The 26,288-nt window shown below is 43.3% G+C and overlaps 1 protein-coding gene across 1 annotated transcript in view; it reads right to left on the bottom strand.

Annotated features, from left to right (window-relative positions):
• Window positions 1-26,288, bottom strand: part of DNAAF5 (dynein axonemal assembly factor 5) — a 127,346-nt gene that overhangs the window by 10,749 nt on the left and 90,309 nt on the right. Inside the window, exons 10-12 of the mRNA XM_069209841.1 lie at window positions 22,522-22,672; window positions 15,559-15,715; window positions 11,693-11,884 (exon numbers count right to left, since the gene is read on the bottom strand). Of these exons, the coding sequence (XP_069065942.1) occupies window positions 11,693-11,884; window positions 15,559-15,715; window positions 22,522-22,672 (500 nt within the window). The remainder of the gene's footprint in view (window positions 1-11,692; window positions 11,885-15,558; window positions 15,716-22,521; window positions 22,673-26,288) is intronic.

The following is a 26,288-nucleotide window of genomic DNA, read 5'->3' as shown; positions in this document are numbered from 1 at the left end:
CAGAGATAAGACTATTAGCGAGCATTCCTCCCATCACCTTCTGTGCTGTTGTGCCCCACCTCAGCAAGTAACTCTTTGATCCACATTGAGACGAGAGGGCCCTGGAAAGCTGAGCCTGCACAACACTGCAATGATTGCGCGTGCTCATCAGACCCTCTTCAAAACTGAGCTATTTATTTATTAGATCACGGGGGGAGTCTTTTAAATACAAAGCCAACCTGGGCAGTCTGTTAACTTAGTTCTTACTGTGTTCATTCCTATCAATCAAACCAACTGGAACAGCAACACCTGCTCAAGCAATGCTAAAAGTGAGAATTTAAACAAGCATTGGCAAAGCCAATAGGTTTTGTCCATACAAAATCTATTGCATTTGTCAATTTTTGTGGATATGTTGCAAGCACTTGACCGTCTGAGCAACATGGTTTAAAGTCAAATAAATAAATAAATAAATAATAAATAAAAAACTAAAAACAAAAACTATCATTGTCAAAGCTAGACACGTCATAGCGCTTTTCAATTTTATTTTGTTTATTTTTTATTTTTTACTTTAGGTCATGTTGCTCAGCCGATCAACTGCTGTGCAACATATTTTTTATTTTTTACTTTAGGTCATGTTGCACAGCCGATCAACTGCTGTGCAACATGTTTAAAAACACTGACAAAGCCAATAGACTTAGCATAGGTCAGACTTATTGGCTTTGCCAATGCTTGTTTTGATAGCTGGCGGGAGGCATCTACACCCCCCATGTTGCACGTACTCCGTCCCTTTCAGATGCCTCTTGCCCCGCACTCCAGCCAGCTATTTAAAAAAAAGCTCTATGACGTGTCCAGCGCTGGTCGTAATATTGCACTCTTTTCTGGTAGACTTACAGCCATGCTGCTGTATAAAATGGCTAAAAAAGTGAGAGAGGCAATATCTCGGAAAGGCGAGACCTACTGACTTTGCCAATGCTTGTCAATGAATTAATGTCGCTTTGAAAAATAGCTGCAGGCCCTTCTGACATGAAACCACGGAAACGAGAATCGCAAGTGTATTTATGTAGCGTTTACTGACCCTGACGAGGTGTTGAATGAAAATGTAATTTTAATTTAACTGGATGGAATGCATTTCCTTTCTACATCATTTAGTTGACTCAGCCACATAACCAATGGCGTACCATTAGCCCTGCAGCACGGTGGGGGTGGTCGGAGCTCGTGGTGGGGGGCTCTCAGGCACTGTGCACGAGCTGCGTGTTTCAATGCGCAGACGTTTAATGGGTCCAAACTGGGGTGGCATGGTGAGCAAAAGAATTGATGGATTTAAACCAGATCTGTGACTGGGGTGAATGTTTGATTGGTTGCAGATTCCATCCATCATTTGTGTTTCTTTGCTTTTGTCATCATAAGTGCGCCGGGTATTCCCAGACTTGAGTCCCGGACTCACTGTGCCACTGGATTCAAGTTAGCCTGGCCGATGAAGGGTGATACCCTGAAACCGGTCCCAGGATGCTTGTTTCCGGTCCGGCGAGGACCTGGCCTGGCAGTTCAGGCTGGACTGTTCCCATGAGGAACAGGGTCAAGACTGATTTGCATATGGGTGGGTTCAAACTGGGGTGGCATGGTGAGCAAAATAATTGATGGACTAAACCCAGATCTTTGACTGGGGGTGAAAGTTTGATTGGTTCCGCATTCCGTCCATCATTTGTGTTTCTTTGACATTTAATGCACCGGCTGCGGGTTTTAGAGCAGCAGCCTTGGTCTGTGCAGATACATTTACAAAGTCCCATACAGCCCAGCAGCTCCCATGTCTAGTAATTGACAACACTTTAATTTTCACGTAGCTTAGATACATTTTTCTACAGCAACTGCCATTTCTTTAAGCTGGCTACAAGTTTCTCTATAATAAAAAAAAAAATCCCAGTTGTTTCAGCGAGAAAGAAGTGGGAAAAGTAATGTTTCTCGTTATTTAAATAATACCAGATGGCAGTGACCACTATTCATATTTTATATTTTAGTTTTTTGCCTCATCCCTGTCAACAATATTTCTTTAATTATAGTGTTTTTACTGATTAAGGAGTATAATAATCATAATTTAAAAACAACATTCCCGTTTGGCTTAACAAATAAACTTTATAAAACGTCACCCATGCCTCCACCAGTGCCTTTCCTGACATTTCCAGGAGAACCAGTCTTCATGGCCATAGAGGTTGGCACATTTAAAGTGTTTATGTTTAGCTTAGGTGGTGAATGATTATCTGCTTATAAAAGCAAGTTACTTTCCTATATTGTTTTGGCAAAGGACGTTTAAGACAGTATTACACTTTGCCATGATTAAAAGGCGAAGTTGATAAATTGAATACACCAAAATGTGAAAGCTACAATTAAGGAGGTTTATTAGCGTACTTCACAAAAACAGAAATTAAATTAATCATTAGAAAAAAACAACAATGAAACAATGCCAAATGAATTACGAACACTAAAACGAACATAGTTTTGGAATATTATACGTTTTTTTCACGAGGCCAACGTTAACACGAAACTCTGTGCAATTTTATGTTACAATATGAATGCCCACACACACACACAACGGCATAGAGTGAAACTACAAATCCCAGAATGCAAAATGTTGTCTGCTAAAAAGCCAGTACTGTATGAAAGAGCTCACATAAAATGAGTCACCTCGGCGACTGTGTTTTCAGCAGGAGCTCTGGCTAGCTGGCATGTGGCACAATTGTTCAGCTATCGGTTGTCTCCGTGCAGAAGGCCGCGTGTCACTGGATTCTGAGAACAGGTCATATGGCAATGGTTACTTATAGTTTTTCTAGACATCTGTTATCCAAATGAAAGTTTGTTGGTGATTCCAAGGTACCAAGGGCTCAGTGCTCAAGTCCTGCGGTTTTGTTGTGAAAATCATTGCTTATCTAGTGTTTTTGTTCCACTGGAGCGACTGAAATAAACTGGTACTACAGGTCAAAAAAGCTGTTTTTAGATTATTTGGAAGACCCACCTCACCACGATCTGGAATTGTCTGCATAACGCACCTGGTTTGACTAGTTAATGTGCGAGAATTCCCAGACGGTGGCTTTCTGAACTGTCTCTAAAAGAAGCCGGAGCACCTGCTTGACATACCTTCACCAGAAGCTGCTGTAAGGACAGTATCATGTTGAGACACCGCAGCAACAACAAGCATAGGTCACACTCGCAGTGAGTGCGCTGCACCTCTTCCCACACGTGACCCGACGCAAAACTAAACACAAAACACCTCCTTGTGTTCAGATCAAAATAGTCACTCCGCCAGGAGAGCCATGAGGTTACTTCACGCCTACCTCATGTTTATATCTCTGTAGCGCCGCTGTTGTGGCACACACCGGACACCCGGGTCAGCTGTCTGGCTTTGTCACGCCGCACTGTGCTTACCTTTCCCTCAGGGCCACACCCGTACCGCCCTCCCCCACTACACCTTCCGTGAAATCACCTCTCCATTCAGAGCGGCGAGCCCTTGTGTGTTCCAGTGCTTGGGTAGCACCTCCAGGTGCACTCTGGGAGTTGTAGGCAACGTGATCCGGAGAAACGCTGGACTAGACGAGTGACAGGTGGATATGATCTAGACTAGAGATGTGCACGCCCACGTCACGTTAAACACCTTCAACCATTCAAGCAGAAATTCCAGATTGCTACGTGGTATGTTTGAGTGCGTATAGTGCTAAAAGTTAAACTACAAACCCTAGAATGCAACTTGTTCCCTGAAAAGCAGGAGTGGTCTAAACGTGCGAGTTGTGACCTGGGATTAACATGGTTAGTAGAGAATACCATGTCACCGAGCCACCTCAATTTTAGTCATGGGCTTTCCTTTAATGAACCAGTGCATTCTGGGAGTTGTAGTCATCAATATCACGGGAACTAGTTGGAATTACTCTCCTGGAAAACAATGATCTATGAAAAGGAAAAACAGGACTGGAGAAATAACCTGGCGTTGTAAGAAATGTTGCAAGTTGTGAATAATGAAACAGGGAATGTCAATACCGGTTTAAAATCCTGCGTGCACCACCTGCAGCTCGGCGGGCCTCTTGCCACCAACAATAATGCGCCTAATGACCTCACAGACCTGTCCCTGTAGAAATGTTTGCTTGGTCTAATGAGAGCAGAAAGAATACACACCTGAGAGGCACTAGCAGATGTACGATTTCATATAACTGAAGTCACGAGTTGACACAAACAACAATTATGCAGAAGGAAATGCTAAAAGACTCTGATAGAACTGTTGAACTTATGCTGCCAGCTAGATCCTGCTCAGTGTCAAGGCCTGAGAGGAAATATTTGCACTGCACAATGGATAGTGCGCCTGAGAGCCCAGAAGAGCGTAGCTAGCAGATAATACGGAGATTGTTCACTTCCTTTAAGGTGGAGCTTTTCTTCCGGTTATTTTACTCCTTTAGGGCAAGAGCTCCCTCAAGTGTATTTAGGAAATGTATGGGGGAATATAAAAGACCGGAGAAAAATAGGCCAGAGAAGGTACCTTGAGTAACAAGAAGAAATCGACACATACCGCGTAATGGCGGAGCAAAACATATTGGCGATAACGTGTTGGATATCCCTTTGTCGTGAATATCTGACTCTAGCTGGCTCATCTGTAGGGGGCGCTGGAGCGTTCTCACAGCAACCTCTTCACATCCTGATAAACACCTCATCTTCTGGCGATGTGTCGCGTATCGCAATAGCACGGAAGCACAAGACTTGAGTTCTGAGAATATAAGCTATTGTGAAAATCCAGTCCCCACAGTCAGTCGATAAGTTGCTTCTTTTACTTTTCTTTTCCCCCCTGTGACCTTCCCCCTTTCCTTCTTTTCCTCGCCTTTATGCCCTCCTGATAGGCTTTGTCCTATTTTACTAGAGTTCTCTGCATAGCATGCAAGTGCGCTCAGGGAAGGCGAAACCTAAAAAGGAGTCAGAAGTGGGAGAGCCCAAAGAAGTAAAAAGAAGGAACACAGGGCCTTCTTAGGGGTCGATCCTCAGATTTTGTAAGGGTAATACTTGTCCTAATAATTCATGCTTTATTATTTTCTTGTTAAAAGACAATTTGCTTGTGGAAGAATGTAAACATTTTACTCTCAAGTGTTCTGATTTGAATCAATTTGGGACTCTATTAAAGCAGCTAGAGGCTTCAGTATTAATCACATTCCTGCTGGAAAATAATTTTCTGATATGCTTCAACAAATTAAAAACTTGGAACATACTTTCTATTATTCTAATAAGGGCTTTCTAAATCACCTCATTAAGGCAAAATTAGAACTCAACAGAAAGTCTGCTCAGAGTGCTAGACCACTGCTAGAATATGGTCCAAAATACACTACTTTCCAAGCTGCCAGTACTAACCAGACTATATTTCTTCTATACCATTAATTCTTAAGGGTAATGCTTTGCGTAAAATGAAGATTTTGATTAGTGAGATCGGTTGGTCTTGTGGTTTCCAATATATCAATATAATACGTGTTTTTGACTGCCCGCATGCCATATCCTTGTGATTACAGGTTTGGTACAAAATTACTGAAGTTTGACACGTTTCTACAATTTTCACTAAATTATGTATTTTTCTAGGTGGTTAGTTGTCGTTTGAAAGATAAATTAGTTGACACATTAATCGCCCTTGCTCTAAAAGTGATTACATCTAAATGGAAAAAATACAGAGAATGCTACACTTACGATGTGATGGAATTTAGGGCCCGATTTAGCAAGCATTTTGCATGGTGCAAACTGCGAAAATCGCAGTTTGCGCCATGCAGAATAGCCATCGCGATGCACATTCACAATTTGCGAGTCGGTACCGACTCGCAAATTGTGAATGCGACTCGCAAATAGGAAGGGGTGTCCCCTTCCTATTTGCGGCTCGCATCGCTATGCTAAATTGCTTTGTGACCGTGAATGCAGTGGCAAAACAATTTGCAGTTACCACCAGTGTCACACTGGTGGTAACCGATGTGCAAAAACGAAGGGGTCCCCATGGGACCCCTTCCCCTTTGTGAATGTTGCCCAAAATGTTTTTTTCAGAGCAGGCAGTGGTCCAATGGACCACTGCCTACTCAGAAAAAACGAAACCAAGGGCCAGATGTAGCAAAGGGTTTTACCCATTGTGTCTATGGGAAAATGTGTTGGTACATATAGCCCCAAATCGTTTCAGTATTTTTTTTTTTTGCACCTCGTTTTCCTTTGTGGAAAACGGGCTGCAAAAAAACAAACAAAAAAAAAAAACTGCTTTATTTAAAAAGCAGTCACAGACATGGAGGTCTGCAGTCTTCAGCAGGCCACCATCCCTGTGAGTGCAGGGACTCGCTATGGGGTCGCAAAATGCAACCCACCTCATTAATATTGATGAGGTGGGTCTTTGCGACCCCATAGCGACTCGCAGACGGTGTCTGAGACACCGTTCTGCATCCGATTTTGCGAATCGGAAATTGAGAGTCGCACTGACTCACAATTTCCGATTCGCAAAATCGGAACTACCTACATCTGGCCCATGGTGTGCCAATATCACAGACTGGGTAGAACACACCTTCAGGCAGTATAAATGGTGGTTAAAAGTCATTTTATGGTTGCCCTTGACTACTTCACTGTCAAAATCTTCAAATAATATCGCTAGAGACTGTAAGGTTTTAAAAGCTCAATGCTTATATCTGTATTTGAATCTCTCTGATTTTGAACTAGCCTTGTGATTTTCACGCTCAGAGACTGATGCTCTTTTAGAATTATTTGGATACACATTACAAATACTGACCAATTCTTTTCGCAATATTATCTATGGGTCTTTCTCCTTTTTTTCAGCGTATGAAACATGTTTTGCTTCTTTTCTCTCCTTTTACTTTTTCTTATACCGGATTTTCTTTTTCAACAAAGTTTTGATTTTTCATTTTGTGGCCAATGCTTTGCTTAACATCGGTTATGTAACATCAGGTACGGCTTGGAGACCACAGACAGGAAAATAAGAAAAAGGAACATATGAGAGGAAAAGGGACAATCCCCAGTCTAGTATCGCTAAAGCCAGTTACTACACATTTTGGGCAAAGTATGTAGAAGATATATTCTGATGTAGTAAAGTGTATGGATATGTCGTCTGAGCACAAGACGAACGCAAAAATAGTGATATCAGTGGATCAACACAAGAATAACAATAACAACAGTAACTGTTCTGGGCCTGATCCCAGTGTGTGGTGGATGACTGGGGTACCGTCACATAGTGCATGCATGTGCCATTTTGTGCCCGGCGGTTGTACAGACCACCAGCGGAGTGCAAAAGGGTAACAGTAAAGTTCGAGGCAGAGGGTGTGCTGGTGGTGTGGAGGTAGTTGATATCAGTAGTGGTAGTGCAGCTGTGGAAATGGGTAGGTTCGAAGAGTTGTCAAGTGTGCCACACGTCTTAAAGGAAAGGACAACCTTGTCCCACAGTGAAGTGATGGGATGCTTGCAGCACCCTCCGTCTTCCTCATGCCATAGAGCGGCCAAGTCCGCATCAGCCCAATGGAGGACTTCAGCAAGCCACAGTGGTAATCTCACCAATTTAGGTGCCTTCCAACTCATCATGATTGAACATTTGGTGATAAGAAAGGCCAGATCTAGGAGCCTGGTCACTGCCAGACTAGTCCTGGAGCCCCAATAGGTGACATTCTAGTATCCTCAGGGCTTGGCAGCAGGTGGCCGTCAAAAGGGTAGTGCAAACAGGGGCTGTTGTTGCATAAATGTTGCTGAGGCGCTCTGAGGGAAGGTAAACGTGATGAAGTATGTTATGCTGAATGTACTGGAATCTGGCACTGCAGGAGATTTTGTGGGGGAGGAATAGGGCCCTGTCCCATTCCCTCTGTGTGAGGGGGCGTCCCAAGTCTTCCTCCCACCAAGTCTGTAGGTGTGACAGAGGGGGTTGTACACAGTCAGAGATAGCTCGGGCAAGCCAGGTGATCAGTCGCTTTCCAGATCAGATGGAGTAGAGTGCCTGGGGTAAAAGGGTGTAGGGAGTGTGCCGTGTCAGTAATACTTTCTTATAACTGATAAAGGAAAAAATGCTTATTCCATACCTGTAATAGGTTGCTTACATCAGACTTTACTGCAAAACAAGGTTTATCTTTTTTGACTTAGTAGGATTTATCCTCTCTTGTTTTAGTAATATCTTTCTTTATTTATCCTACCATTTATGTATACCTTTTTGGTGACTCATTACTATAATAATAAAATGAAGTTTCAATAAAACCATTTCAAAATAAAAAGAAATGCACTTAGGCTTTAAGTACGTGGTATGGATATGTTTCAGGTTTACCGGAATTCTCAGGATTACTTAAAGCTCGAGTGTTTACATTACAAATATAAACCTCAAACTCTGTTAAGTGGAAAGCAGGAATGGACACCAGTGGTATTGGCTATGTTACCAAGGGTGCCCCCCAAAACACTGAAAAACGGTGGGAGCACAGAGGCAAAATTGAGGAAGTTGGGAGCAGATGGAATAGAATAGTGACCTTGCCAGACAGAAATACAAATACAAGAAGATTGGGCCTTTACAAAATCCCCAGATGATAAATGCTTTAAAGCACTGTAGCCTTGAGGTATGTGGAAAGTGTTAATGTATAACACTGGTATTCTTATCTTTGAAACGTCAATCTAAGCTGTTCATTTTTTTATGAAACAAGATTATGCATATCGATTTACCCACATACATGTACAGGTGTACATTTCTGTGTGAGGAAATGCAGTGCTAAAGTGCCTTGACACCTGCTATATTTTTTGGTTCTCACAGGAAACCTTCCCATGGTTCAGAAGAGAAGCCTAGTTTTCTAGATCTTAATGAGTTTTTGGGGTGCTGTCTTCCTAGTCGAATGCTGAAAAGATGTCTGCTCCTGCCTTTGAACAGAGTAAAATAACCAGCATTTCCAAGGTGGAACTCTATCTGCAAAAAGGTTTGATGAAATCTAGGTTTGTGGATGTTAACCATTTTTACAAGAAGATTGGGACCTTTTTAGATGGAAGAGACCATACCCCTGAACAGGGAGGTGGGACGGCAGTGAGGAATCTTCAGTTAGATATAGTGTCATCAGAAAGTGTGTTACTGAAGGTATGTAACTTTTTCTTCTGATGGATAATTCTAACCATGGATTCTTCAACTTGTGAACAGACACCAAAGCAGTAACTCCCAAGGTACTGAATCTGTGGAAGGTCTCAGAGTAAAATGTCCAGCAGGACCGAAAGGAGTATCCAGCAAGAGGTGGCCATTTTCTGCACCACCTTGCCCTTATTCACTCCACTAAGAGCTGATCGCCCACCCGATGTTCTTTCGAGTGATCAATATGAAAACCGAGTGGCCTCTTAGGGTCTAATTGATGGAGTCTTTCTTCCTCTTGCGAGGGATGAGGCAGAGGAAATAAAGTCAGAAGGGAAGGCGTAGGCCTACGTGAAAAGGCATCAACACCTTCGGTAGACATGTAGCTTGGGTCCTTTAACAGCAGTTTGTCTGGAAAAAAAGATAGTATCAAGAGGCTGGACTCAAAGGGCCTGAAGTTTGTTCACCCGTCGTGTGAATGTTGTCCCAAACAAGGACGCCCATTTTTAAAGTGAGTAGGTGCAAAGGATGACTGTTTATTTGTTCAAAAGGGGGAAAAATTAGAAACATGAGAACAAGATTTAATCCCTACTGTGGCTTCTCAACGGCTTTAGGTGGAAAAGTGCTGTAAAAATTCTAGAAAATATATCCCCACCAGTGACTTAAATAAGGATGTTTGGTCTGGTACATGTAGAAAGGCAGAAAGGGATGATAGGTTAACTTTTAAATGTGCAGAGAGCAAGACCTCTCTGGGCCAAAAGCAAACAACAACACATCTGACGATTTTGCCTGCAACAAATCCAACTGGCAAGCACAGCACCAAGCCACAAACTTGTTCCAGCACCCTGCATACACAGATTTTGTTCAAGGATACCTGGCTGACAAAATGACAAGCAACCTTGGGGGAAGATCAAAGGAGATCAACTGTTGCGGCTAAATCTCAATGCATGGAGGTGTAGATTGCGGAGGCTCGGGTGCAAGGCCAACAGGAGGTCCTTCCGAAGTGACAGCCTAATAGGAAGATGGATGCTCAAGCCCAGACATTCTGGGTACCACACTCCTGGCCCAATACAGAGCCACTAGAATGCCTTGGGAATAGTTCCTGTTGTTCTTCTGAACTCTAGGCAGGAGAGGTAGTGAAGGGAAGGCAAGCAGGAGTATCGTGCTCCACTCTAGATGTAATGCATCTCTGAGAAAGACTTCTTGGGAACTCCAGCATGCAGAAGTACGGATATTGAGAGTTCTCTGAAGTAGCTAAGATATTGAGCAGGGTTCTTTCCACTGTCAGAAGATGCCCTGTGTCACCTCCAGATTTAAGTTTGTGACACGGTAAGTGCTACCAGATGGGTCTGCGTTGGTATTTAAAGATCCCACCAGGAGGTGTACGACTGGAGAAATTCCTTGATGACTCCAGCACATTGATGTGGAGCCGGGTCTCTGCTTAACCTGTACTTTTTTGACTTGCATCTTACGTCATGTGGTGATCTGTTGACCCTAGTCATTCAACATGTGAGCTGTGTTCTTAGTATTTTGTTGAATGTAATACATAAGATAACACAATTGAAAAAGTGAATCTTGGATTTATTCTTAACGCTCCAATAAAGGATTGCCCGTTATTTAAAGGTGGGTTGACTGTGCTGGTGTTCCAGCAGACTCGGCAGATGTGAGCAGGTGCCAACCACTTCCAAACCTTTCAAGGTTTTAGCATTCACAGTTTGCTAGCTGAACATAAAAAAGGAGTTTTTATCAAGTAAATGTTCGAACTGCAGTACTTGACAGACACAGCTTCACCACTGATGAGCTCACTTTACAACTCTGTGCAGAGCTTTGATATTGTGGCTATACGAAGGTCTAAGAGGAACCTAACTTTAACATAATTGATATAAAGATCTTCACCAGATTCAATAAAACACAATGAAAGTCACACTGAAAGAGATATAAACTGCCAGAATGAAAACATCATTGCTATGTCAGTTGGTAAAGGAATTAATGTCTAGGGAGCCAAAGGCTGTACTGAAATAATCGGGCATTTTAAACATAAAAGTTTGGCAAATTAAAATATTATATATATAATATTATATATTAAAATATTTAACAGCCACAACCAATCTTACAAGTTTAGCATGGAAGTCCCCACTGTTACATTTTATATACAGGAGCCTAGATTATATTCTTTTGTATTACTTTTTACTTTTAAAAAGCCAAGAAAATGCCCAATACTATAACAGAGCACCTACCAGTAAAATAATTAAAGAAAGTTGCTGAGAATACACGCAGTTCAAAGCCCGACTAGACGTTCCACATGATGGATCAATGTTTTTTAAGTTAGCCAATACCCAATCTATATTGCATGATGCAAAATAAATACTAGAATTCCAAAACAACAAATCAACTTTTTGAAAGCCAGCATGTCAATTATTTAGATTTTTGGCAGACAGAATCTAAACCGACAGGTTTTTCACCTTCACAGATGTATTCCCCCTGATATCTCATCTGTGCCCCATTACACTCTGCCTTTCTTTGCTGCCCTCCACCTTTTCCTCAGTTATTTTCCCAAGGATGCTTTTTCACTATTTTCATGTTTATTACTATTTTTCTATCACACGCCCAAGCAACAGACTGTATTTTTTTATAACTTACCCAAGACGGCTTCCTGAATACTGCTGTCAGGGTCATCAAGATGGACCAACAGTCCTTGGTATAAAAATTCAATATGCGCTTTAAAAGTAGTCCTTTCATAATCATCTGTGATACTCTTAAACCAGGTAATCAAGGCTTTGAGAGCTGCGACTCTCACTTCATCTGAAGCGTCATCCAGGCGTTTTAAAAGTTCTAAAAATAAAAAAAAAAGGGTGAAAGGATGAGGAATGGTCGGCTTAGGGTTCAATTACTATGACACCTAACTAACTCACATTCATTTAAAATGCATGAAAGCCTGGGTTGATGTCCCACTTGATCACACATACTAGCCAGTATGAAGACTACTATATCAATATTATTAATGCGAGCTCTCAGATCATGGATGAAACACTGCTTCAACCATTCTTTGACAGCAATTCACAAGTAACTACTTACTAACAACCTATGTCTTCCATCTCACCTTGACTGTATTAGAACTCTACTTTAGCGTGTGTTTTCAAAGTTTAGAATATGTTTTCTGCAAGGTCCCAATGGACTGTCTGTAACTGTATTGTTTAGAAAAAATATCACAGTTTCCATTTTCATCTTTGCTGTTGTTTTATTCTGTACTTTTATTGATTTTCACAAATTTTTTGTCATCACAAAAAATCATACTATATCATATATTTCCTTAACGATAAGTCAAACGTCCTGTAGTTTCTCCTTGGTGAGTCAATCAAAATCAATCTTGTAATTTGCAGTCACTGGAAGACGCCAGGAGGCTGCCTCAGAAACTGCTGGCCACCTTGTTGCTCGCCCTTGCAGCCCCCGCCATTGACGATCAAGCAGTTTGGTAGGCCGCCTAGGGATTAGAGTGAGAGGGCAGGCAGGGGTCTGCCCCTAGTTAGCGTCGCAGAGGAATTGGGGAGAAGCAGAGGAGCTGGGAGCCAGGAGCTGGGAGGAGAGAAGCTGTGCTGCAGGAGGAGGAAGCAGAGGAGCGCGGAGGAGCATACATGCAGAGGTCGGTGCTGGTGCAGTGATGAGCCACTGGGACAGAGCTCCTTCAATCATGGGGAGAGATAGAGCCCCCAAGGTGGCAGAGCTCATTTGGCTGGCAGGTAAGAACTGACCTCCTTGGCGCCTGGTGGCTGGCTCTGCTCTCCTTCTCAACCTACTTTACACGCTTGCTGGCTTTGCTGACCTGTTATTACGGGTATCTGGCCGGATTTGGTGCCAGCTGTGTCGTGCTGACTGCCCACTGCTCTTATCTTGTGGCGTCCAAGGCATCAGAGTTCTGCCCTCTGACTCAAAAGCAGAAGCTGCTTGTTTCTTGCTCATGAGGGAGACTATGTGCGAGGGGTTCTAGGAGTACTCTGGCAAAGGCAGCAGTCATAGTCAACTGCTGCAGAGTGCACGCCCTGGGGTTTCCACGGAAGCAGCCCAGCTAAGACTGGGTGTGGCTTGTGGTTGCCTCGCAACCACCGTGGGTTATCTTAACTTCCTTGTGCTGCTGGATTTCTAGGACCTTGTTACTGCTCATTTTACCAACTAATCAAAACAGTCATAAAGGAACTGTGGGCTTGAAACTTAATAGACTGTGTCAAGACATTATATAGATCAGGCAAATAGGACATTTACATTACAACAGAGTGCTGTGCACCCCCTCCTTTCGTCATTCGTGGTGTTCAGCTCAGAGGAGGTGCATCGCAGTTAGTGGCAGAGGATTTACAACAAAAAAAAAGGATAGAAGTTGTAGATTTCAGCAACCAGTTCAGCCATTTTTTCCATAAAATTGGACTAAGATGATCAGGAAGAAAATTGTCACAGTGTGCTTGAGTTATTCCTGAGTGGAGGACAGCTAAGTGGAGGTGTAGCGTTACATAGTTAATATGAATCTTTGAATATTGGTATAATGAAATCAGGAAAATCTCGCCAGCCATTAACTGTCAAATCTTGAAAGCGAGCCTTGCCAAAAGATTCAAACTCTTCTAGTAAAAAACATATACATATCCAAAAAGAAAGGTTGGTAGCAGCCCCAACACCAGTACCGCTAGTCTGTTATTGTGGGAAAACAAATCCTCTTTAAAAATGTTCCTTCCCGTTGGACCCATTGGCTACAATATATGCAATGCCAAAGGCCGTTCCAGGTCTACCCTGCCCAATCCTGTCCCAGAAATCATATACTGATGCTAGTTCCCCTGAACAGAGGCTAATGGAGGGGTAAACTCAGTCAGGGTCCCTCTGGGTGTGTAGGCCACAGTTGTTCTCATCTGGGGAAGAAGCTAAAGCAGGCATATTCATAGGTCCAGTACCCAGTATTTTTAAGAAAACAATATAGGTGTCTGCACAGGTACATCCAGGTATGCCGTCACAAGGTGAACATAAATTGGCAGTAAGGGCATGGCTTTGAGAGCCGGTAAGGGGCCAGACAGCATTGACTCAAAGGAAGAACAAAAGGCTGGAGATAAGGAAACATTCTGTTATTCAAGCAGTGGAATTCAAGAAAGCCAAGAGGACCGCTCCTGGTCTGGTTCATTGTCAACATCGAATAAGTCTGGCCTACTGGCAGCTCTTGACTGTAAAATAATCTTTTAATATCAAAGATTCATCTTTTGCTATAGCTCTCCTTGGTAATAAGTGAGCTGTAATTACTATTTGGTGAAATATCAAATACAGAAAACAGATAATTTGCCCCTCAAGTGGCTTTTTAATCAGGGCCTTTCTCAACCCTTAGAAAATGTTGGTCCCCTTTCTCATCTTTCCAAGAGATTTCCATTGTTATTTAGTGTTCTGAAAACTGAACAATGTGCTTTCTGAAACTCGTCTCTGTGGTCCATGTTTCGCAGAGACCACAGAGACAAATTTTAGAAAGGACACACGACATAGAGATTCGAAATACGGACCACAGAAACTAGTTTCAGAAAGGACATTCTTCCAATTTCAGAACCCTCCATAACAATTGAAAGTATTTATTGGAAAGACAAAAAAGGACCAACATTTTCTAAGCCTGTAGAATGCCCCTGGCCCAAAATTAACTCAAGGAGTGAAACACGTTTCAGCGGTATTTGTATTTATCTCTACCAACCACGGACCACAGACATGAGTTCCAGAAAGGATTTTCTTCAAATTTTGGAACACAACATAACAAGTGAAAGTATCAATGGGGAAGACAAGAAAAATAACCAACATTTTCTGAGCCTTGAGAGAGCCCCCAGCCCCAAAGCCACTCAAATGGCAAAACAAGTGTCAGCTGTATTTGATATTTCACCAAAGAGTAATTATGGCTTGGTTATTACCAAAGAGAAATATGATAAAATATGAATCTATGATATTACAATATTGATTTTGATCAGCTCACCAAGGAGAAACTACTGGAAGGTTGACTTATCAATAAGGAATATATGATATGTTTTATCGTGATGACACAAAAATTGGAAAGAAATCAATAAAAAAAATAGAGAATAAAACAACAGCTAAATAACTAGACCTGTTAAGTGTGATACTAGCTGCATGGAAGAGATGAAAACAGGATCTGTGCAATATTGTTTACGATTACAGACTTTGTCCATTAGGACTTTGCACAAAAACATATTCTAAACTTAGGAGTGCCATATATTTTCTTAATGATCGATTATTAAAGAGCATGACAGAGGCAGTGGGGCCTACAAACATATTGCATACATGTATTAGAGACTGCAAGGCTGCAATGCCTTAGGTTATGTGCTATACACCTTTGTCTGCAGGTACTTAGCAATACATCATTAGGTTAGAGTGCTACACAAATGTATTAACACTATTCAAATAATTAATCATATTACATTTAATGTTTTGTCTACTGTAAATGAGTTAGATACATTACACTTGTATAAATGATGAACCATCCTTACCAGGGTAAATTTTGTTTAGTCTGACAGGGTCAAACTGATTCCCAGAATTTTTTAGGAGCTTGTTGATAATACGGCATGATATTAACCTAGTCATCTTGGAATCTTCATCCAGTGTTGTAATCACCTGAGGCATCAACATGTCCTGCACATGCAAAATCTAGAAATAAACAAAACATAATTTAAAAAATAATAAGCAGCATCCCCTTTACCAATCACTTCCTGGTACACTGCTTAATTGCAAAACCATGTGTACAGTTTAAGAACTATACACCACTTACATCTTCGGCAAAGGAAACTTTTTACTTGCCCTTTGCTTAGCATTAAAGCTAGTGATTATGGTACAGAGTAAGTTTTGGGGTGTGGGAAGAGAAGCTACAATGATTTTTACAGAGATGTAGAAAGAATTAAGATGGTTGTAGGCATTGTGTGCTGAAACCAGCTCGTCCTCTCCCTGACCAAAGATCCTCTCACCGCCAAAACCAACCTCCACGAGGGACTGAAATCCATCGCCGAGTGGATGAGCAACAGCCGCCTGAAACTCAACTCCGACAAGACGGAAGTCCTCATCCTCGGGCGCACCCCCTCGGCCTGGAACGACTCTTGGTGGCCCACCGCCCTCGGCCCCCCACCCACCCCAGCCAGCCACGCACAAAACCTAGGCTTCATCCTCGACTCCAAACAGGTCAACGCTGTCTCCTCTTCCTGTTTCAACACCCTCCGCATGCTCCGCAGGATCTTCAAATGGATTCCAACAGGAACCAGAAAGACGGTGACCCAGGCCCTCGTCAGTAGCAAACTCGACTACAGTAACGCACTCTACACAGGCATCCCAACGAAAGACATCAAACGACTCCAACGCATCCAGAACGCATCCGCCCGCCTGATCCTCAACGTACCTCGCCGGTGCTGCATCTCCCCCCACCTGAGAAACCTCTACTGGCTCCCCGTGGACAAGAGGATCACCTTTAAGCTCCTCACCCACGCACACAAGGCACTGCACAACACCGGACCCACCTACCTGAACTCCAGACTCAACTTCTACATTCCCTCACGTCAACTACGCTCTGCCAACCTTGCCCTCGCCATCGTCCCCCGAATCCAGCGCAAGACCTCTGGCGGCAGATCCTTCTCCTACCTCGCCGCCAAGACCTCTGGGAAGGGAACTTTGGGACCAGACGGACTGAATACCTGAGGGGCTTTCATTGTGAATCTTGACCCATGACTGGGCTGACAACCTACCTTTAGCAGCTGTAGGTCGCAAGAAAGCCTAGAGTCCATGGGTGGTCACTAACAAATTCTCCAAAGGTGCAGATACATCTGAAAATGACCCTTGGACTTTCAGGTGGGAAGTGGCATAGCCCCAGTGATGCATTACGAAAGTAGTGCTGCAACACTGGAATTTTTAAGGGTAGAACTCCAAGGCACACTGAACTGCCATGCAGCCAGTAGTAATTAAGAGATTATGGGGGTCATTCTGATCCTGGCGGTCTTTGACCGCCAGGGTCGCGAATGACGGAAGCACCGCCAACAGGCTGGCGGTGCTTCCAAGCCCATTCTGACCGCAGTGGTAAAGCCACGGTCATAAAACCGGGGCCGGCGGTTTCCCGACGTTTTTCCCCCTGTTGGGCGAATCCACCAGGGCAGCGCTGCCCTGGGGATTCTGACCCCCCTTCCCGCCAGCCTGTTTCTGGCGGTTTTCACCGCCAGGAAGAGGCTGGCGGGAACGGGTGTCCTGGGGGCCCTGGGGGCCCCTGCACTGCCCATGCCACTGGCATGGGCAGTGCAGGGGCCCCCTAACAGGGCCCCATGAAGCTTTTCACTGTCTGCTTGCGACCGGTGCATTCGGAGCCGGCTTCTGTGTTGCAGGCCTCCTTCCCGCCGGCTCAGCGGGAAGGTTGAAATGCCGGCAGCGGTCTTTTGACCGCGTAGCGGCCAAATGGCGGTTCCCGCCTGGCGGGCGGCAACCGCCGCCCGCCAGAGTCAGAATGACCGCCTACAGTATGTCTGGTAAAAGGAATGGCAGTCTTTTCACTTCTCCAGCCCCTATGAAAAGAGAGGACTGACACATATATTACTTTCCTCAACAAAAACGGCTCTAGGCTAGGAATTAACTTCTCGCTTATGACTCGTAGGCCCACCAGTGACACTGTCACATGCCTCAGTGCGTACCCTCATGTACAATGACCTTGGAAGCTACTTGTTCAGGAATTCTACTGATCACATTCTGCTCATCGTATGGGTGGAATGAGGGACTTTGGACAGAACCAGTACTTCTGTCCTGCTTTATTTTCTCTGACTCCCATTGGCCTTATTTATACATTGCAATACTTCCTCAACATCATCAAGGGTAGGGACAGGGAAAAACAGGAAAAGCAAGACAACAGCTTTGAAAAATATGCCTTAATCAATTCTCTTCAAAGAGGCTTTAATAGACCATGAGCAGGCAGAATTTGCCTGGAGAAATATGGATACAGAACCTTAAATACTCCCTGAGAGAGGTGCTTTTGACGGTCATCTCTTCTAGGACAACTTAGGAAATCAAGACTCCAAGAACAGAGATTTAAGTCTGTTGACAGTTTTAGGATGATATAAGATCGAGTAGGGGTTACCGAGTCTAACTTGAAGGAGATCATGGGTGGGATCTTGCGGGGACCGCGGGCAGCAAACCACTGGAAAGGGCAATATGCTTCCAACCTTTGAATATCATTTGGGAAGTCTACTGAGGAGCATCAGGTGAGTAATCCACAGGAATGGTCATTTAGCTGCTAACCATGCTTCAGCCTTTGTGAAGTAAATGCAATTGCGGCACTGTGCAATCTTAGATGTGTATTGTGCAACCAGCCATGGTATATACTTTGGAGAGCCCACCCAGGAAATGACTGGTGCATTCTATTAGAGAGGCTGAAATGTGTGTAGGTTGTGGCTAACCCTCTGGAGAGATGCAGTTGGATTAGGAACAGGAAAGGGAGTGGCATGAGAAGGGCATGGAGAAAGAGAAGAGAAAAGGACAGTCTAAAGCAGGACTTCGGGCCCAAGGTCTTTCCTGGGGCAAAAAGGAAGACATGGTAGGAATTTACCAAGAACCTTTTCACAGTTCAAGCAGCTATACTAGTCACTGAGGAGGTCAGAAGGTTTGGGAATGTCCACGTGGAAATAAAAGTCTTACCAGCGTATTACATAATATTTCCTTCATGTACAGTCTATGGAAAGCTGGCCAGCAATATGGCAAGCGCAACAGAGAATGGTGCTGGGTTGTCGGAAGGGCACATGACTTCAAAGCAATTTCTTGATGAACTAGGTACTCATATTCCTAAATGGAATAGCAGCTAATGGGAAGATCATGATGGAACAGCAAACGTTTCCTCATGAAAGTAGTGAATGAGTACATTTTCTCGTGGCATTCGCTAGAAGACTGTAAAAGGAAATTTCTTCAAGAAGACTCCCTAGTGCAGCCATTAAATCTTTGTAATGTAGAAGCTAGGTCATGTTCTCATGAACAAGCTTTAGCAATGAATTACCTCAGAGGACAGTGTTTTTTAGGGGCAGCATTAATCATACCAAAGAACTGCTGGTAATTACCCTGGATCTTGGCTCCACTGCGATGTTCAGCATTAGCGTCAGAGTAGTGCTATGTCCAGACATTTAATCTGACTTTAAGATTTATGACACCTTATTCCATAATATCATGTGTTGCAATGTCTTATACAGTTTCTGTGATATTAAAAGATATGTTAACATTTTATATTTATGTTTTTTGGAATAAATGTATTATTTTGCAACTAAAAATACATGTGCAGCATGCTCAAATAGACCCCCACAACACCTTGACATGAACCGCTTTCATTGCCCCCACTCCTCAGGTGGTCAGCAACCCTTCGCCCGCACCCAACAAGGATTTCAATGCAAGGTCTGTGGCTGGGTACTTCTCATCTAGATCAGTATTGTGTTCAGTCCTTTTCATCCAATATACCTTCCAGATTGTAACTGAAGTCATGGTACATCCTCGAGCACCCCCTCTTAGATTTTTTCCAACTTCTTTAGGCACCCTCTATTTTCATACACCACTCTCTCTACCTCCATACAGTGATCCATGCCTTCCATCTATCGGTCTCTTGTTGGGGACGTGCTCCTTCCAGTGGCAGGCCAGCTCCTCTTGGCAAAGATAAGGCCAAGCATGCAAAACAGCAGTTGCTTCCTAGAGATGTCCGCATTCTTAGATATGTCTAGCACTATAAATTGGGGCATCTTGGAACTAGCAGTACTCACCACTTCTTCTAGTTTTGTAATAATGAAGTCCCAATATCCGGCAACCTCAGAGCAGCCCCAGATTGTATGAAGGAAGGTGTCCTCCTCGGCAGCACAACAAAGACTTAGGGGGCTTTCTGTCCGACCCATCTTATGGAGGCGGGACCTGTGATAGTACGCCCTATGCAAAATGTTAAACTGAATTTGGCAGAATCTAACAGCTCCCTGGCAAGAGTGCATCAGGACTGCCTCCCAGCTCTCGTGCAGCTTCCCTAGGGTGTCGTGTGTGTTGTTTATGATTGTACAGTAGAGACAGGAAACTGCCTTATGTGTTAAATCGTCCCCAAATACCCAAATCTCCAGTGGGTATGGTCCTGCAGGTCCATCGATAACACCTGGTCTTTCTGCAGGGCATGTTCCAATTGGAGATAACGCAACTGTTGTGTCTCGGCCAAGAAATACTTGTGCTGTAGTGCCTCAAAGGTTACAAAGTCTTCCCCAGAGACAACATCTCCAAGAGTTTTGATTCCAGTTTGCTCCCACCCTTGACAGCCCATGAGTCCATACATCTCGGCTAACAGGGTACTTCTCCAGCGGGGCGTAGCTCGGGCAAGACTCCCCTTCCATCCCAAGTCAGTCGTAGCTTCGTCCAAGGCCCTTTAACGCAGTCTTGGTTGGTCCCTGCAGCCGACGTCTGTGCTTCCTTCCATATATGTAGTGGATATGGGATGCTCTTGTCATGGAACTCTTCCTATACCTCTATCCTCTAGGTTGGCGAAGACAGGGACAGGGGCCCCAATCATTGATCCCCTGCAGCTGGGCAGCTCTATGGTATGCTCCAATGTCTGGGAGTGCAAGGCCACCACTCTACATAGATCTGTATAAGGTTTCCAGAACTATTCTTTGGTGACCCTCATCCTAGAGTAAGGTACAGAGCATGCTATCTATATTGTCAGTGGAGACCTATAGGACATCAAAGGCGGAGGTTTTGTATAATGTACAACAGTTTAGGTGGCGTTATTTTAACTAGTGCTGCCCTGTCTATAATCGTCATGGGGAGTTTCCGCCAGCTGTCATCAGGTAATTCAGTCAGCACATTTGTAAGGTACAGTTCCGAGAACCTGTCACAATCCCTAGTTATATGAATACCTAGATATTTAAAACCCAACCGGGTCAAATGGTAGTCGCTCTCTTCCCCTGTTTCCTAGGCTGTCCCAGCCCCCCAAATGCTGACCGTGGAGATCGAGAACCCCGGATCTTTGAGGTAAAGCAAGCCATTGTCTGTGTTAAGCAAGATTTTTTTCTGGCTCCACCATTGTCTTAGAAAAACACACGACTTTCCCTGGTGTTGCACCCAACATGCCAGTGGCTCCTGGGACAAGAGAAAATTAGGGGCAAGAGCGGGCACCCCTGCCTCATTCCTCTTTCAAATGCAAAAGTGTCTGAGACAACACTGTTATCTCCAATGGCTGCCGTGGGTTGGTGGCATAAAGGGCCATCCTACTACAAACCCGGGGCCCAAAACCCAAAAAACAAACTTCTTCAAGGTCTCTGCAAGGTAGCGCCAGTCAATTGAATCAAACACTTTCTCAGTGTCAAGCAACATGACCGTCCTTGGGGTCGTCTGCTGCCACATAATCCAGCCTCAAATAGAGACATCAGAAGTTCAATCTTGTGGCCCTCTGGGGCATGTAGCCCGTCTGGTCGGCATGCCGCAATCACTCCTGTAATACGAGGAGCCAGGATCTTGGCCAAGATCTTACTTTCTGTGTTTTGAAGGGAGATGGGTCTGTAAGAGGAGCACTGATTGGGTGGCTTCCCCACAATTATGGCATGATTAAGATCTGGAAGTAGGCACCCTTCCTCTCCCACGGCCTTGAATAGAGACAGTAGCCTGGGGTGAAGAAGTGCTGTAAAGCGTTTATAAAGCTCTACCAGCAGACCATTAGCGCCCAATACCTTACCGGGTGCATGGCTCGCACGGCCTTCCCCATTTTACAGTCAATTTTATATGTTATCGTCTAAATACAGCACTCAGGATAGTCCAGTGGGTCAGTAAATCTGCTATCAAAAATGACCTGTTGTTACCCTATTCCTCACATGAACATTACACAGGTCTTCCGAGAGCACAAGTAAAATCTGCTCCCATTAATCCCTAACGGCCCCTTTCTCACAGGGCATAGTCCTGTTATTCTATTTTAACCTCATAATTTCTGCTGTGAAGCTATTTTTCAAAAATCACTGTTCAAATTGTATTTTTAGGCTAGATGTCATTTTTGTGGGTGTCAAATACATTTTGAAAAGCGGTTTGCAATTACTCTTTGCCAAAGTGAACTAAATTTTGTGGTTCATCATGATGTGGTTACTAAAAGAAATACCCCCAACTGATTGAGCAAGTTGTTTATTTTTTAAAGGCTGCAAGTCATGTGTGTGAAATCTGAGGTCCTGTTCAGGGTGGTGTAAGCAAATAATTACTATGTTTAAGTGATAACTCAGTGTATGACAGATGGGTTGGGATAAAGTCTGAGAAACAGTAACTGATGACACTGGCATTTAGTTACTGAGATGCTGCTATTACCTAATGTTGTGGAATGTGCTGTGAAGAAAAGCCTCAAATAATTCAGTTACTATTGAATTCCTATTATGCGATCAGTAATCTTAAAACAAAGATTACAATTTTTATTGCTCAAATCACTTGATTAATAAACAATATTTCACCTGTTGTGATGAAAGAACTTCACTCTGTAGAAGAGCCCAAAGGCAGGAGACAGCTGTCGTACGGATGGCAGCCGATGTCCTCCCTGCATGCCACTGCAGATTAGGAACCAATACATCTTGTACCATAGTCTCCAGATAAAGATGGAACTGCCTTAAGCCAAAAACAAGAAAGAAAATGTGTATTGTGAGAGCTGTTCAAAGACGGAGGTATTTAGTTATTTATTCCAAGGCAATTTGGCGTTAGTCCATTAATCTCATTCTGTACTGGCAACGTCTGTTGCAATGAACTTTTCAGTGGGCTGTTCCTCTTACTAAAGATAAATGTTGCCTTTTTATCTCAAACCATACTGTGATTCTTTGAAGAAGACCTTAACACAAATCAAAGAAATCTCAAAATGCACACTTGCTAAGGATTAAAATTAAATAAATACACTATACAGGAATTTCAGAATACAAGCTTAACCATAATCTGAAAAACTGGACCTGGCCAATGACGTATACTAAGCAAAAAAAACAAAATCCGATAAAAGGTGGTATCCCATAGTTACATTCTTCGTCAATATCCTGTCTTTTCAAACCATGTTAAGCACTACGCAGGCATTCCAGTAGCCGTATATTTTACTACTCTAATATTTGGTCTGAAGTGTACGGAAAGAAGTTGTCATTACAAACTTAACTTCTTGGAAGCCAAGGGGTTAAGTGATATAAATATGATCATGCTTGATGACAAAACAGAACAAACTATGGGAATGCCTTTGCAAACCTTGATTGACTCTAAATGTATTATGCGGATATGCTCCCAGACAGTTATCATCACCTTCAATGTTTCAACTAAAGGTTCCCTCCCATCTGGCTTTTACAAATATCAGCACTTGTGTCTTGTTCCAATTAGTCATAAACTTCTGTTCTTCAATAGCATTTAATTACTTGCAGTACTCTTTTCAATGGCGTCTTGTTTAACATCACAGGGGGTTTTATCATCTGCATAATGTAATGTGGTTATAGACTTTGAACAAAGATTTAAAGGAAATAGCTCACAATTGTTTTGGCACAAGAATACAGTGAGGAAAGCAGTGCTACAATAAAGGCAACCCTATCACCAGTAAAACATGTTTTGCATTGCACTGTGTATCCTACACTTACGGATGCCCATGTAACCCTGTGGATCACTCTAATTGGGAGTATCAAGACACTTCAACAACCTAAGAGTTTCTGATATCCAATCCCTACGTCTACCTTATCAAATGCAGACAAGTCCATTAATTGAGCATGCTAGGACAAGCACCCTTCCCCCAAGGCGTTTTTAGTCATTAAAACAAATACCACTGAATTGTGTGCTGTAAACATTACTTTTCTTAAAGCAGTTTAGGTAATCAAGGTCATATGAACTGTGAACACCCTTATTAGCAATAAGTACAAGAAAGCACTGGTGTGTTCGAGCCTTCTGCTTAAACCAATAAATAGTCTAATAACCTATTGCATTAACAGAAGATTCCATGGGGGAGAAGTATCCCTTTACAATATTCTAAAGATGGTTTTGGTTGAACAGAACTTAATTGCACGTGATGTGCATTAAAGAAAAGACTGGCTGGCAAACGTTTAAAATTTGCAGGAAGATAGTAGACTTATTTTTGTCCTCCTCTGAACCACTTCAACCCCTTATCCCTTGATATACCTTTGCCTAGCCATGTTGTGTCCCAGGAAAAGAGAAACAATCATTCAATATTTCAGTGTTTTGCAAGAGTACGTCTAGAAATGGCAAGGGGTAATGGCCAAATTCTGTGTGACTGAGAACTTATTACTTACTCACCAACTGCCTGTTATGCCAACTGACATGTAGAGCAGCAACCAACGACCTTCACTTCTGACTATCTTGGGAACGCTTTTTTTACGGTTTCCCAATTGTGGTTCAGGGTATTCATTTCTATTCCCAACGTTTGCCTCATGATGTTCTTTGGTCTGCCTCTCTTGTGCTTGCCTGCTGGGGTGCAGTGGCGAGCTGTTCTTCTGATGGAGTCTTGTTCTCTTCTGATCGCATATCCTATCCATCTCCAACTTTTTCTCATAATGATGGAGTCCATGCATCTGGTGAGTAGTTCCTGATTGGAGATGGGTCGCGACCAGAAGATGTGCAAAATTCATCTCAGTTTACTGGTGTGGAAGGCTTCCAGTTTGGTGATCCCGCTCTTCGTCATCTGCAAGCATTCTGACCTATTCAAGAGTATGGACAGAAGCCAGCTCTGGTAAAGCCTCAGATTGGTGTGGAGAAGACCTCCACAAATTGTTCAGCATCCTGAAGGCACTCCTGACCCTGTTCAGTTTGCTCTTGATGTCAATGCCTGCTCCTCCATCATGTTTGATAGTACTGCCTAGGTCGGTGAAATGTTCAGTCATCTCTAGGTACTCTCCATTCACAGTGACTGGTGAAGGGTTTGGGATATTAAGTGGCATGACTTCTAATTTCTTTGTGCTGATCTTCAGGTCCACTTGCTGTGAATATATGAGGATGTAAGACAGATTTTCCTGCACATGCAGAGAGAGAGAGAGGTGTGTGTGTGTCCACTTGCTGTGAATATATGAGGATGTAAGACAGATTTTCCTGCACATGCAGAGAGAGAGGTAGGTGTGTGTGTGTGTGTGTGTGTGTGTGTGTGTGTGTGTGTGTGTGTGTGTGTGTGTGTGTGTGTGTGTGTGTGTGTGTGTGTGTGTGTGTGTGTGTGTGTGTGTGTGTGTGTGTGTGTGTGTGTGTGTGTGTGTGTGTGTGTGTGTGTGTGTGTGTGTGTGTGTGTGTGTGTGTGTGTGTGTGTGTGAGGCTATGTCACCCGCAAACCCTTGCTCTCCCAATAGACTTAATAGTGTCTTTTGCACACAAATGTTTCCTGTTAAATTTGCCTGGATCAGATCTGTTTTGGTGGAGTCTAAGTATTAAATGATTTTTAGCATGCATGAAGAGGCACTCTACCTCAGCAGTAAAACAAGGTTTCCTTGCAATGGAGCTGCATCATTCTCTGATGGTGCCCGTGATGCTATTAATTGTTCAGGTTAGCTGCCTATTGGCTTTAACAGGACATTAGACATTACATTTGGTATTTGGGTTTAGCTGCCTTTTGGCTTTAACATGGCATTAGACATTACATTTGGTATTTAGGTTAGCTGCCTATTGGCTTTAACGTGGAGTTAGACATTGCAGTTGAGACATTGCAGATGAGCTGTGTTTTTCCAAGCAGTGTTTTTCCACATGATAGACCAAACTGTGTTTTTCACACCAAAGTCTAGCTGATAAGAGAGCGTACAATTGGTATTTTCCTTTCTGCTCAGCCTTGGGAGGAGGAGGGGTCTAGGAGATCTGGCCAGTCTCCAAAGGCTTGCCTTCCTTTCCTGAGTCTGAGAGGAGGGGGCACATTTTTGGAACGATGGCCCTGGGCAACAGCGAAAGGAGAAATATCTGGACTTCAGACAGGAACGGACGTCAGTTGCCTGTCCCCGTTTGGGTAGAAAATATCTTTCTCGCAGTTGAACCGGAGTCATCAACTTGCAGGTCCCCGAAAGATGAAGCAGTGATAGGCCCTACGGTGATGCAATTTTGACTTTTATGCTTTGCTTTGAAGTTATGCTATAATATAATCACATGTATTTGCTGTGTACATTGCAACTGAGAAGTACTTTGATATATTTTGCTTTCATTGCTGCGACTACTTTTAAATGTGTGCTTCCAACCTACTAATTTCGTCTCTCAGGAACCTCGTGGGGAAGTAATAATAATAACA

This window comes from Pleurodeles waltl, chromosome 10, assembly GCF_031143425.1.
Source record: "Pleurodeles waltl isolate 20211129_DDA chromosome 10, aPleWal1.hap1.20221129, whole genome shotgun sequence".
NCBI lineage: Eukaryota > Metazoa > Chordata > Amphibia > Caudata > Salamandridae > Pleurodeles > Pleurodeles waltl.
Note: the sequence above shows the minus strand (reverse complement) of the source record. Positions and strands in the feature narration are given on the sequence as shown.